The 14,715-nt window shown below is 42.3% G+C and overlaps 1 protein-coding gene across 1 annotated transcript in view; it reads right to left on the bottom strand.

Moving 5' to 3' along the window:
• LOC309545584 (electroneutral sodium bicarbonate exchanger 1) overlaps window positions 1-14,715 on the bottom strand; it is a 414,564-nt gene that overhangs the window by 89,098 nt on the left and 310,751 nt on the right. The window contains exons 9-13 of the mRNA XM_082244814.1: window positions 6,890-6,977; window positions 6,351-6,497; window positions 1,669-1,769; window positions 968-1,142; window positions 311-444 (exon numbers count right to left, since the gene is read on the bottom strand). Of these exons, the coding sequence (XP_082100940.1) occupies window positions 311-444; window positions 968-1,142; window positions 1,669-1,769; window positions 6,351-6,497; window positions 6,890-6,977 (645 nt within the window). The remainder of the gene's footprint in view (window positions 1-310; window positions 445-967; window positions 1,143-1,668; window positions 1,770-6,350; window positions 6,498-6,889; window positions 6,978-14,715) is intronic.

Genomic DNA, 14,715 nt, shown 5'->3' with positions numbered 1-14,715 from the left:
TTTTCATTTTTGGAGGGGAAGGCGGAACTCCGCTTTAAGATAATTACAAAGAAAATGAAATCCCCTAGTGCTCCAATATCTTTTTATAGCTCTGGATAGCCCTTTTGAACACAGAAAGCCCTATTGAAAATGAAGCCTATGTTATATTGTTGTGACATGCTACTGTAGTCATATTCATTTAGTATTTCAAAAATTGTTGTCCTGTAGATGTGCATATTTGTGACATGTGACAGTTAAAAAAAGATTTGCTGGTCTAGTAGGTTTATTTTTGCTGTGAAGATTAGTAATAAGAAAGGTGTTTTTTTTTTACTTGCAGAACTTGAAGAGAATCTTCTCAAACACCAGCACTGGTCCTGTACTGCCCAGGATCGTCAGCGGTTGTCCAGCAAACAGCGAGTAAGCAATTCCTGTCATAGAAGCACCAAACAGGGATTCTATTGCACTCTGTAGGGGCACAAATATCAGGTTAGTGTGAACATCACACTGCACAAAACAACACATAGCTTATTTCCAGATGACATGCAATTGTAAACAAGGAAGACCTGATTTTATGTGTCTGTGGAGTTATAAAACTAGATTAACATGTTGTTTACATAATATGATTCCCCCCCACCCCAACCACTTTAAAATTATCGATTAGCAGTTTGCAACCTATTTCAGCAGAATAATTAGGTTTGTTTGCTTTTCCCTGTAATCAAATACTTTGCATCAAAGCCTGCTCAACACCAGTGGAAAAAGCTGAGCTTTAAACCCATTAATTGGCCATTAACTAAGCGACGGCAGACACGCTTGGTGCTTAAATAAAGCCAGAGATAGGGATTATCCTGATTAGAAATAAAAAGATGGCAATTAAAACAGCTGATTTAATAAAGCAAGATTTGCTGGCCAGTCTTGTGATTTCAGGAGGAGAGTGAGGCAGGAAGTGAGGGTGGTTTCAGTCGGTTTTAGGCACAGGTAAATTTCTTACTATTCGACCTTCTGTAGCTTCTCCAAGCAAACCCCCAAATGTGATGACCGGAGACATGCAAGCACAGTACAGGAAGAGGAAAGAAGCCACACACTGCAAGCTCAGCGCATCCCTGTAGTCACTCCAGTACCAAGGAGCTTTCCTCTTGATGTCTACCACCAGACCACCAAAAAACCTGCAATGAATAATAAGAGCGCCATTCACTGCCAGGAGCAGAAGCAATACCAGTAACTATTTTCTAACAAATGGCTGTCCACTGGGTAATGTACCCGACTAATATTGGCTCAGTGGTAAAGTTTACATTGAATTTATTACTACATTTTTTTTAGGCATTGGGCTGAAAACTTACTAAACGCATGACTTTTGAGATCGTGCTCAAAGGAACTGATCAGATTAAATTAGGACAATGACATCTGCTTGATTGCTATGAGCAAAAGCTCCACTTTTCACATAATTAGTTACCTTAAAAATAATACTTTAATAATTTCCTCGCTATCCAATATTAAGCTTTTTATGCAATAATTTAGTAGCCTAGTAGGAGCGAGGGATATGATCCATGAAGGTTAAAAATAATTATGAATAATATTAATATCTGACATAGAGGGTCCTAATATAAGTAGATTTGGGCTGGGACTTCTTCCTAGTCTGCAGTAGTTGTGACTGTCACTGACTCTGAATTATTCCAACAAGCATCCACTAACCTCCCTGTGCGCTGCAATTCTGGTCCGCTTTCTTCTGGCTCTGGTTCAGGATCTACATGGCAGACATTTCCATTGGGGACTCCAGGCATCTTCCTTTTCTCCTGCAACATGAGAATTCACATACATTTAATTTTATGCATTGGGAATACTTTTGTCCAGAAAAAGTGCACGCTTGCTTTATGCAAGAAAACAGGATTATTCAACTCACTTTAAAATGATTTTCTTAAAGTTTATTCAGGGAAACAGGAAGACTGTAGGCCCCTTTTACAAAGGCAGACCGCTTAGATCCGCCTGTCTGTTTTTCAGGCGGATCTGAATGGATGCCCCATGCATCTCTATGGGGCATTGGTAGTCAGCGGAGACATGTCCGCTGACATCCGATCTGTCAAATCTGGATGGAAACCCTATTTTCCATCCGTCCAGCGGATCGGATGTGATCGGATGAGAACGGACAGGCGGTCCCCATAGAGAACAGCGGGGACCTGACAGCTGTGTCTCCGCACACAGCTGCCATCCACCTGCTCAGCGGGGGATTGGCGGATCGATCCCCCGCTGAGAAAAACGGAGTCCGCAGACGGACTCCTATGTGTGAAAGGGACCTTTAAAGGAGAAGTATTGCCAAAGCTCTTTTGGCCATAATTTGTCTATGGATCGCAGGAGTGCAGTTCATTCTGCACTCCTGTGACCTGTTTATAGCCAGTAGTGAGTAAAGTCTGCTGTTGGCTGAAATCACTCAGCCGGTCCAGGCCATATGGTCGGGACCCACCCAGATGCCTGGACCAGCATTTGGCTAACCCTCCCAGCGATCCACTGAGAGCATTAGCCAACCCCTCCCATCCCCTTAACAGCCCAGCACTCCAGTGTTTGTATGCTCAGTTCTCACTGCAAAGCCGGCGAGGGACAGATGAAGCATTGGATGGATGCTGCATCCACCTAGGTGAGTATAAATGTTTGTTTTTAAAGAGGTAATAAACCCAAAAGCAAACATTCATAATATTGCAGCTTACCCATTCTGAGATGTGATGGCTGCATTAATTTTCTTTTTAAGGTTTTCTTTCCCTTATTTTACCAGGTGATCCAGCCTGTAAGTCTGTTCTTTTTCAAAAGAACAAGCTCTCTTGCAGATGTAGCAGTTAGAGCAATGGGACAAACCATTTACCGGACAGGGGTGCTTTCATTAATCTTTATTTATTTATGTAAAACCTTTATCCCAAAAAGGAAAACAAACTGTTTAACTGCTTATAAAGTGTGGGCTGAAGTTTGGCTTCGGTTTGTCAGCTAAATCTGCTAGTACACTGTACACTCCCCTTACCCTTGACTGACAATGTTGCTGTTCAAAGATGCCACTATGCTCCTTTATCCAGAGTGTGGGCACTCTACAGGAGGTGGGTAACTAGCCAGATTACCAGGTGAAAACAGAGGGAAAAAAAGTAAAAAAAGAAAACTAATGAAGCCACCACATGGTAATCTGCAATATATTTCATTTTTGGTTGTGGATTTTAAACCATTTTAAACCTTTCAGATATAATGCCACTCACAGGATTATTGGACGCTGATGGCAAACAAAAAACTGTAGGCTAGCCAAGGGTATAACACCTCAGTTCTATAGAAAACCAGTACAACCCATTGAGATGTGGGACCTATGCCCCTTAATAGACTCAGAGAACAGAATTTTACGATGAGAACAACAAACATTTTCTCTTTCTTGTCTATCGAGGGAGAGAGGGAGACTTAAACCTTTGGGATGTGCAAAATCAGTCCACCTGAGGGGTGGGCAACACAGTTAAACAACTGCTAACTGGAACCATGCAAACAAAAGAACTAAGGACTGTCTGCAGTTCAAAAAGCCCCCTGCTGAAGGACCTCACACCCAAAGCTGTCATCAGAGGAGGTAGAACTGTCCACCTGATAGAATCCAGAGAGCGTGTAGGCAGAAGATTAGGTGGCAGGTTTACAAATCTGGGAAACATAGGTCTGATGCAGAAAATTCTAAGAGGCCATCTCCTCCCTACTGGAAATGAGACTTTACTGGAAAGGTGCAAACCCATCCCTTAAGACCATAAGCCTAAATGATGGTCTGTCAGGGTTAAAAATGAGAAGCCCATCCAGAAAGTCAAAAAGGGGAATTAGACTTCCAGAAGGAAGCTGTCGCTGAAAGACAGACTTGCAAAGCCTGAACCACATTCTAACAGTGTAGGGTGATTTCTTTTTGGTGAACTGGAGATGGACAGAGGGACAGAAGTGCAATGTTCTGTTAAGGTGGAAAAGCGGGGACTATTTTGGGAAGGAAGTCCTGGGGCTCAACACCACCATATCCCTATGCAAGACCAAAAAAAGGTTATTTGCGGTCCAAGTTCTCAGCTCAGATACTCACCTGACTTAGTTGGCAACAAGAAATACAAATATGTGAGCCAAAGAAGAGAGAGGAATGTCCCTGATAGGTTCAAATGTGGGATTTTGAAGTGCCAAAAGAACAAGATTTAAATCCCAAAGAAGACTTGAATGTGGGGAACCACATGGGAGACCCCTGTGCAAAATTTCTAATTAGAGGCACACTAACAGGCCAGGTTTTCAAGATAACTGAAATACGTCACAGGTGATATAATTTGCTGCTCAGTGATTGCAGTATTCTTGTCTGCATCTCCCCAAGGTAATACCTAAAATCTGGCCTGTTAGTGGGTCCTGAGGACCGGAGTTGAGAACCACTGAATTAGAGGGTGGGGAGCTAACAATCTAAGAACAGAATAGAAAGGCCAGAGGTCTGGCCCTTGATGATACTAAAAGACAAGTGGTGGTCCAGACCTAACTGCAACAAAAAGAAAACGAGTTCCACAGAGAAACATCTGGCGTCAAACCCCTTAGACTCACAAAATGTAAAGTATGCCTTTAATGCCTGAAGTTAACTTATGAATGAATGAACTTCCTTAGCCTTGAGCACAATGGGAATCACAGATCCAGAAATACCTCATCTCTTAGAAAATGGGCTTTAACAGCCATGCTGGTAAAGAAAGCGACCGAGAAGCAGTGTGGAAAATCTGTCTGTAATACAACAGATCCATATGGTTTGGCAGAGCCCAGGGCACATCTGAAAGTCCTTTAAGGTCAGATTCTGCATCTGCCTAGACCAATCCTGAGCAATAAGGATGACCAGAATGCCCCACGTTTCAATCCTGTGGAGCAACCAGCTTCATGGGAGGACAGGCATAGATCAGAGTGTTCTAATTCCACATTAGAACATCCACTACTTGTGCTCAAAACCTGGATACAAACTATTGCAATTTGTTGATGAATTTGGAAGGCTAGGAGGTCCATATCTGGCACCCCCCTTACCTGCGGCACCGGTCGTGGAACATCTCTGAGCGCAGAGACTAATCTCCGGGTCCATACACAGTTTGGTTTTGTTCATCAGCCAGATTCGGTTTGACCAGAGACAGTACTGGACTTGTCGTACAATAACAGAATGTTTTGTTGAAAGTCTGGTGTGAAATTGGGCAAAAGGAATTACCCTGAAGGAGGCTACCATCAGCCACAAGACCCTGATGCAGAAGCAGAGGGTTGGATGACTTCTGCATTGAAGAGCATAGACTTGAGTCCTTGGAGTCTGAAGTTATAAGTACATTCTAGGGTGGGAAGCGTCCAGGACCAACCCTAGATACTCCAAATGCTAGTCAGAGCCAGATACAATTTCTTAAGGTTCAGGATCCAACATTTCCCACAACAGGAGGTTGTCCAAATATCCTACAGAAGGATAACCCCAAATGTGCAACAGGGCAAACACTGGCACAATAATTTTGTTGAACACCCAAAATGTAGAAGAAAGGTCAAAAGGAAGAACTAGTAGCTCAGAGGCCCTACAGCAAACTGCTGAAACTACTGGTGAGCTGGAAAAATGGGCAACCTAACAATCTTTTATGTCAACAGAAGCCAGAAAATCCCCTGGTGAAGGAAAGCAATGACAAAATTGTGGTTTCTATTCAGACTTTTTTGGACAGTGTAGGGACAGGTTGGGCTGCAATATAATAAAGGTTTGTTTTTCAGTTTAATACAGCTTTAAGACAACCTTTGTCCCTCAAAGGAGAAAGAAATAACAGTTCCAAATTATTTTAATTTAAGATCCTTACAATGCTTCCCTGTTCAAAGGCAAATACTGAAAGCCAGCCAATTCCACTCAAAGCATAAGGCCCGTTTCACACAGGCGAACCGTTCAGATCCGCCTGTCCGTTTTTTTTGGCGGATCTGAACGGATGCCCCATGCATCTCTATGGGGCATTGGATGGCAGCGGAGACATGTCCACTGACATCCGATCCGATCCGTCAAATCTGGACGGATAGAAACCCTATTTTCCATCCATCCAGCGGAACGGATTGGATGAGAACAGACAGACGGTCCGTTCTCATCTAATTCCCCCATAGAGAACAGCGGGGACCTGACAGCTGTGTCTCCACACACAGAGCGGAGACAGAGCTGCCATCCGTCTGCTCAGCGGGGGGATTGGCGGATCGATCCCCCGCTGAGATAAACGGAGTCGGCCGAGGGACTCCCTTGTGTAAAAGGGGCCTAACAGAGCATGAACCAATTAAGTCATCTGCAGCAGTCTCAATCATCCTATTTAAACTGCTTGTTTTTTTTTTTTTTAAAGCAAAATCCCCTTTAATAGTGACATGCTAAAAATGATACCAACCTGAGAAGGAACATTTTTTGGTGGCTCAATTCTGATTGATGGGTCCCATTCTCCAGGTGGAAGTACTGTCACTTGATCCAGGAACTCATCAATTCCAGCTAGCAAGTCTGTTCGGTCTTTTGCTTTGTAAGCAACATCATGAAAAATCTATAAACAGATTGTATTGTAGTAAAGAAAAAAAAAACACATACAGAACACTGTAAAGTGTGATTGTAAATAAGAAAATAAAGTTCATTTTTGCCTTTTTAAAACAAAAATTTCTCATAAAATCAGTGTTAATTATCTCTCGATCATGATTTAAAGTGACAACTCTCCACACTTTTTTACTGTTTTGTGGACTGTGCTAAATTCCTAGCGGCTTTGTCTGCTGCCTGCCAATCTGAGCCCTTCTTGAGATCATCACTAGAGATTTATAACAAGAGTATACAAAATTGGAATTTGATGCCTTTTACTATTTACTATCCCATTGAAACTGGTAGCGTTTGTGTAATTTTTCATTTTGACAACAGGAATAGGAAAAAAACCAAAAACGTATTTACCTCATCAGTCATTATAGTAGCCATGGATCTGCCAATCTCATGGTATTGCTGTGCTTTTCCTACAGGTCCCAACAAGATAAATAGGAACCTGAAAGATAATTATATCAATTAGGGGAACTACCCAATTAACACAGTATAACTATATACAGAGAATAGAGGTGAAGAACATTTTCACCTAACAACGTGAATGCTCAACTAGCTTAGTGAATACAGTAGAGCTGTGTCTCTAAAATCATGCACAAGCAAAAATCCGATTTATTTTTTCTTGCACTTGGTTGGGTAATTAACCACTTGACCTCTGGAAGATTTACCCCCCCCCCCCCCTTTCATGACCAGGCCATTTAACTGACAATTGTACGGCTGTGCAACACTGTGTCTAGAGAAAATTTATGCCCCCCCCCACAAATAGTGCTTTATTTTGATGGTATTTGATCACCTCTGCAGTTTTTATTTTTTGCACATTTGCACAATAAACAGAAAAAAGACTAACAAATTTGAAAACAAATCAATATTTTTTAAATTCTGCTGTAAAACTTATCCAATAAAAAAATTGAAAAAAATCAAATTCCTTCACCATTTTAGGCCAATATGTATTCTGCTACATATTTTTGTTAAAAGCATATATTGATTGGTTTGCACAAAAGTTATTGCGTCTACAATCTATGGGATATTTTTTGTATTTTTTTTTTTTTTTTACTAGTAATGGCAGCGATATTGTGGCAGTCAGGACACTGACAGTTTTGACACTTTTTGGGGACTAGTGCTAAAAATTATGCTCTGTCACTAATGACACTGGCTGAGAAGGAGTTAACATCAGGGGGCGATCAAAGGATTAAATGTGCGCCTTATCAGTGCTTTACTACTGTGGGGGAGGTGCTTGTACTAGGAGAAGGCATTGATCGGTGCCCCTGCATAGAGACACAAGATCCATGCCTTTTGTAAAGACAGAACAGCAATCTGCCTTGTTTACATAAGCAGTCCGCCATTTTGCCTGTGTACCGAAGCATCAGCGGGTGCATCGAGTATCGAAGCATCGAGTTCACCGTACCTGCCTGATCAGCTCCCTCTGTGTCTAATCACAGCGGTAGCAGGCCTCCAGCAGCGTGCGTGCGCCCCAGACCCGGAAGTGCAGGATCACGTACTAGGTACGTGATCCCGTGCAGCAGAGCCGCCTTGCCGCCGTATATATACAGTATAAGGTCGGCAAGTGGTTGAAGTAAACATAGCTTTATCTTATTCACTAAGCTTACTGAATATGTACTTTGCAAAGTGATCATTTTTTTATCTTTTAGCATATAAACATATACCCCAATGAATTGTAAGTATTGTGTAATTTACTAAATGAATAAAGGCTGTTACAGCATAAATCAGGCAGCATGAATGTTCACTTTCCAAAACAATATTATTAAATAAGATGACCATGAGATCACTTTAAATAGCCAGTCATGTGCTAGTAAAATTGCTATTATTTCCCTAATTGGATAATAATATACGGTAATTGGATAATAATGTGAATTCGGGTTCCCTCCACTTTGCTTAGTGAACAGCTTTTACTTTTTTGCCAAATCAACCCCAATAAATATTTACACATGCCTATGATGCATACACCATAAATGCTTATTGGGTGTTTTCAATAGACATTAGAAAGTAGAATGTTAGAACAAAAAAAAAAGAAATTTGAATGGTTTGTGTGTTATCAGCTTAAGCACATTGGGGTTAATTTACTAAAAGTGGAGAAAGCTAAATCTGGTACAGCTGTGCATGGTAGCCAATCCGCTTCTAGCTTGTTCAATCAGGCTTCGACAAAAAAATAACTGGATGCTGATGAAGCTGAAGCTATGATTAAGCCCTGGAGGGTGGGGCGAAACATTCAGGGGGCGTGGCCCGAGAAGCGGCATTGACTGAGGCTTTCACATGTATACATCCATACTAGGATCGGCTATGGTGAGCGGCGGTCTTATGCTTAAATGTACGTTGCTCAATGGATGAGTTTTTCTTACACTGGCATCCCTACTATCCTGAGTGCCATCTGGGCCCTACACCTCGCCTGGAGCAGCACCACCAAGCACCAATGGAAGTTGATTGGTTTCTTTACAGAGCTGCACCAGATTTTGCACTCTCTAGTTTTAGTAAATTAACCCCAGAGTGTTTGTCTACTGTTGTGACTTAGATGAGGATCAGATCATATTTTATGGCAAATGACTGCAAAAAAACTGTTACATAGAAACATAAAGTGACAGCAGAAAAAAGACCAAGTGGTCCATCGAGTGTGCCTGTGGCTTTTATTTCTAATCTATACAAGTTTAAACGAGACCTAAATGTGTAACTGCCTTAATACCCAATTCAAGAGGCTCACATACTTTTTATTGCAACTGTATTTAACATGTCTGACATTATAGATTTATAAAATGTAGGTGTTATAAAGACAGTGGGGGTGATTTACTAACCTCTAAACTCTACTAAAAAAGGTCTCATTTAGACTTGCTGTTGGGGGAGGCGGCATAAATGCATAAATCCTCCTACTTAGCTAAAATTGGAAGCAGATGGGCTGCGGCAGCAATGCTTTGCTTCACATCTGCGGCAAAGCTGACCTGACTTGCAGTGATCAACGGGTGGCAAGCCCGCCGAACGCTACACATTCAAGTCAATGGGGAAGCCACACAGTTGCAGCGCATTTGTTGGCAAAAATGGGGTTAAAACAGGCTGTGAGAATGCATTGTATCAATTCTTTCCCGCCTGTCAGTAGCCCCTAGAGTGCGATCCGGACGCGATCGCACTTCAGAGGCAAGGGAGATTTTGACGCATGTATACAATACGTTTTCCCGTTTTTAAAATATATTTGAACTATCCAACCTCTGTCCCATGGTGACTGTGGGAACTTTCACCTTGTAGAATCATGATGGTGGCAAAGTTAGTTAAAAATACTCCACCTGAGATTCCATGTTATTGCATGGAGCAGGAATACCATCCATACGTATAGGGTTATATTTTATATGTGGAGATAAAGCTTAGCCCTGGCTTCCTACTAATGTTACTGGTACATGTTATATTGGGAAGTTTTTACCCGCTTTGGCTGTTCGTAAAGATACAGAGTGACCAGGTCAAAGTCCGGAATACCCTTTAGTTTACCCACCGCTGTTCACTGAAGGTGACATGACATGGTCATGGTTCCCTTCCGGGACAGGATGGGGAATAGAAGCAATGAAAAGAATAAATAATTACACTAGAATTGTAGATGAGATTATTAACCTTACTACCACTGATATGGGTTTATTAAATATAGGAATAAAAAAAAGTCATTTTAGAGCATAGATTAAGTTTAAATGATCTCACTGCAGCTCAAGGTGGGATGTGTAGGGTTATTCACACAGACTGTTGTATATAAATTTCTGATAATAAGGACATTACCAAGGGGACCTTACTAAGATAAGAGAATTAAAAAATAAGGCCAGAGATATTGCTAAAGATGTATGGAACCCCTTTAAGGGATTAGGATGTTTTGGTGACTTTTTATCTGGCATAGCAATATGGTTACAGAAATGAGGCGCTTACATTGTGATGTTTCTGTTTCTCATACTTGTTATTTACTTCCTCAGCAGGCTATGCCTCTGTGTGACTACCCACTGTACCAATAGATGGTCCACCAGCCCTGATTAACCTATTATTCTGAGGAAGCTAGGAGAGAGCTAAACAGGGCGCCGTCTCTCTGCGCCAATGTAGCAGGAGTTACCAGCAATCGGCTGAATGTAAGGTGGAGAAGAATGGTGTCAAATAAACAATAGTGGGGGACATGGACTTCATTGTATTGTTCATTTAAACACAAGAGACTCCATTTTGTTCTCAATGTTGAAATGTGTTCTGTAACCTTCACATATCACACAGACACAACTTCTGCTAGAAGCTTCCTCTTTCTTTACTCCCCCTCCAAACTCAGGGTTTTACTTTTGCAATTGTTATGATATTATTTCTATTTGCTGGTCTTCAACCACTTGCCGACCGCCCCACGCAGATTTACTGAGGCAGGGCGGCATCATCACGTAGATCTACGTAACTACGTGCATGCAATTTTGGTGCCGGAGTCACGCTCCCGCTGTCATTAGACACAGCTGGAGGCAGACCGTGGGAGGAGCGGGCTCGATTGCCGCCGGCCTCCTGCGATCTTCGGCAAAACTGACAGGAGAGTAGTCTGGTATGTAAACAATGTAAGACGGTTCTTCTGTCAGAGAGGCAGGGAAAGATCGTGCCTCTGTTCAGTCCATCCCCAAAACAGTAAGTATATTTAGGGAACACATTTAACCCCTTGATCACCCCAGTGTTAACCCCTTCCCTGCCAGTGTCTTTTATACAGTAACAGTGCATATTATTTAGCACCGATCACTGTATTAATGTCACTGGTCCCCAAAAAGTGTCACTTATGCCTCGTTTCCACTGAGCGGATCGGTTCGGGTCAGTTCGGTACGGTACGCTACTTTGAGTGTTTCCATTATGAAAGTGGCCCATACAACCAAACCAAACCGCACCATTCCTGGTCCTCCTTCAGATGTAGGGCCATAGGAAATGGTATGGTACGGTTAGGGCGGAGATACTGGCGTCACACGATACATTCCACTGATTGGTGGACAGGAAAACGTCAATGCTCACGTCAAACGAAAGCACAAAACAAACACCACGTTTGGTGTGAACCCTGCATGGCCCCTGGTGGTCCGACTTGCAGTGAAAACGCTCACCTGAATAGGCCGGAACATTCTAACCCTTCCAAACTGTACCGACCCGAACCGTTCCACTCAGTGGAAACGAGGCATTAGTGTCAGATTTGTCCGCCGCAATGTCCCAGTCCCAATAAAAATCCCTGATCCCTGCCATTACTAATAAAAAAAATAAAAGTCCATAAATCTATCCCGTAGTTTGTAAACGCTATAACTTTTGCACAAACAAATTATTATACTCTTTTTGGGATTTTTTTTTTTTTTTACCAAAAATATGTAGCAGAATACAAATTGGCCTAAAATGATAAAAAAAATTCGATTTTTTAAATTTTTTTATTGGGAATGTTTTATAGCAGGAAGTAAAAAATATTGTGTTTTTTTCAAAATTGACATTCTTTTTTTGTTTATAGCGCAAAAACGAATAACCGCAGAGGTGATCAAATACCCCCAAAAGAAAGCTCTATTTGTGTGAAAAAAAGGACATCAATTGTATTTGGGTACAGCATCACACAACCGCACAATTGTTAGTTAAAGCAACGCAGTGCCGAATCGCAAAAAAAAGGCCTGGTCATTAAGGGGGTAAAACCTTCCGGGGCTGAAGTGGTTAATAAAAAATTTCTATTTGTTAGCATCTCACACCACCCCTTTCTTATCTATGTATAAAATAACATGCAATAATACATTTTGTCATGAACGGACATTTTAAACAAAGAGATTGCGTCCTGTGAATCTGTTCCTGCAATTGCAGAGTTAACTTTTATTTAGAGTCTCAACCAGAAATTTCTACAACAATCGTTGCGGTTTTCTCACCAATTCTTTATGAAGGTAAGGTTTGGATGTGTGCAAAAGCCTACAGGGCCTGTGCAATACTGAGAACGCTCCACTTTTTTCTTCACTTTTAGTAACAGCTATGTACCACATTGTAATTATGTAATAAATAAACCTGCACTTAGTATGAGGTAGTGAAAATATGTGGCTGGGAGAATGAAGTGGAAGTGGAATTAGATCTCAGCGGTTACAGCCTAATAGATATCAAACAATATAAAAACATTAGTAAGTAGCTGGCGCACGGCACAATTAATTAAGACGATAATGAACATCTACTGTCTGAAAGGCCTGACTACCACAACATTCAAACTAAAATAAAGATAATCTTACAAGGTTTATATATATTGCCTTAAAGCAGAAGGCCACTCAATACTTAACTAAGCTTAAACCTGCTCCTACCGCCATTTTAAGCCAACAACGGCTGCAGTACCTGGGCTATGACATCACAAAACATTACTATGGGGCATCTGTTGTTGGCACTCACTCCTCTCCCTTAATTCCACCACAGGGAGCCGATCATGTGACCAGACCGGATCACCGTTAGATTAGATAAGTATATACATCTTTTTTTTACAAGATATTTAGTATAGGTGTAGCACCCTCCTAGGTAGGTGCTAGGAAAAAGCATATTGTGGCCCTGTCTGCCTATCAGGGGGGGGCCTGATCATTCAGTTAGGCCATGGGTGTCCAACCTTTTGTCTTCTCTGGGCCACATTGAGTGTAGAGAAATTTTCTCGGGCCGCATATAAAATATATACAATAGTTAAAGTATATAAGTAATAAAACGCCGCCGCTTCCTTCCCACGCTGCTGTGCCCCCCAGCACTAATTTAACACAACTAGTGGATGATCCCCTCCGAGGCAGCCTCTGCCTACAGTTAGTTGGAAGCTGCTGTGGCCGTGCCCCCAACTCTACTTCCTTTCTCCCCAGCAAAAAAAAAAATTGTCAGGGTGCAGTGGGCTGCACTGCCTGCGGTTCTGGGCCACAGGTTGGACATGCCTGAGTTAGGCTGTCATGTGTTTCCAGGTGTGTCTGTTTAGTCTGAGGAGTCTCCCCACTGTGTCCAAAGAGGGCTCTTATTGGACAGTGGAGGAAACCTGGCCAATAGCACACCAGGGCTTGTGGCTATCTCAGTGAGCGGAGTTTGCCACAGTGCACCCTGGGATGAGCTATAAGTCTGAGGGGAGCATGTGACCGAGCATCTTTGGTGGGAAGTAGAGTCCCAGGAGGAGGCTGACGGCTGTCTCTCCTCCTGTCAGTGCTAGTGAGGGTGTCCTGGGGAGTCGACCTAGAGGACAAAGGTTGAGCTGAGCTGCAGAGAGGGATCCAGTGTGCTGTGGACCGAGTGGAGCTGCTGGGCAGAAGTTTCCAGGAAAAACAGTATCATGAGTACTTAAAACTGCCCAGGGATCTGCCTAGCAGAGGAGACCACTCCAGAAGGTCAGAGGGATCCGCGAGCCAGCTAACCTGTGGAGAAGGCTTAGAAAGGGGGTGCCAGAGTCTAAGCCCTGAAGATAAGTGAATGAAAGGGGGCGCTGGTGTGGGCCCTGAAGTGTTCAGCAACGCAGCAGTAGTACAAGTAGCTACTTCAGTAAGGAGTGCTTAAGGGAGCTCAAAGAGGACTTCTTTATGCAAGAAAGTAGTCCAAAGTCAGTTTGGGAGTTAACAGGCAGCAATTCAGCGTTAACCAGCGTCAACCGGCGTTGACCGGCATCTAGCCAGCGCCAAGTCAGCATCAATCGGCATTTTTCAGTTGTCCCTAGCAATGCGTGCATAGTTGAACCAAAGGAATATCCCACTCATTCCCTTCTTCCATCCAAGTTCTCAATGAATACAAAAACCCAAAGATACTGGACTGGTCATTGTCTCAGTGTTCACACTTGGGAGAAACATGTACAAAGGTACTTTTGTTGCACCCGGTGACCCAGGGGGACCCATATCCAGCAAAACGGCTGGGAATTCTACTACATAGGGCTTATAAAGAAGTTGCGAAGTCCCCTGGACTGAACATGCGGTTATTATCTATTCTTATCATCTGTAATACCTCTTTAAACCAACATAAGTAAATTCCTTTTATTATTATACTCTAGATTGACTGAAATTATTGTTCAAAACCCATATATCTGAAAAGTTAAACATAGGCACTTTAAGTATTAAAGCCTAACTCTTTATTACAAGAAGTATACACATCTTTCTTTTACAAGGTATTTAGTATAGGGCTCAGAATGGGGGTGAGAGCAGATTTAAGCTTAGTCAGGTTTTGACCAGACTTCCACTTTAATTAGGCTTTAA

The sequence above is a fragment of the Pelophylax lessonae genome (genome assembly GCF_965119305.1).
Source record: "Pelophylax lessonae genome assembly, chromosome: 2".
In the NCBI taxonomy this organism is placed as follows: domain Eukaryota; kingdom Metazoa; phylum Chordata; class Amphibia; order Anura; family Ranidae; genus Pelophylax; species Pelophylax lessonae.
Note: the sequence above shows the minus strand (reverse complement) of the source record. Positions and strands in the feature narration are given on the sequence as shown.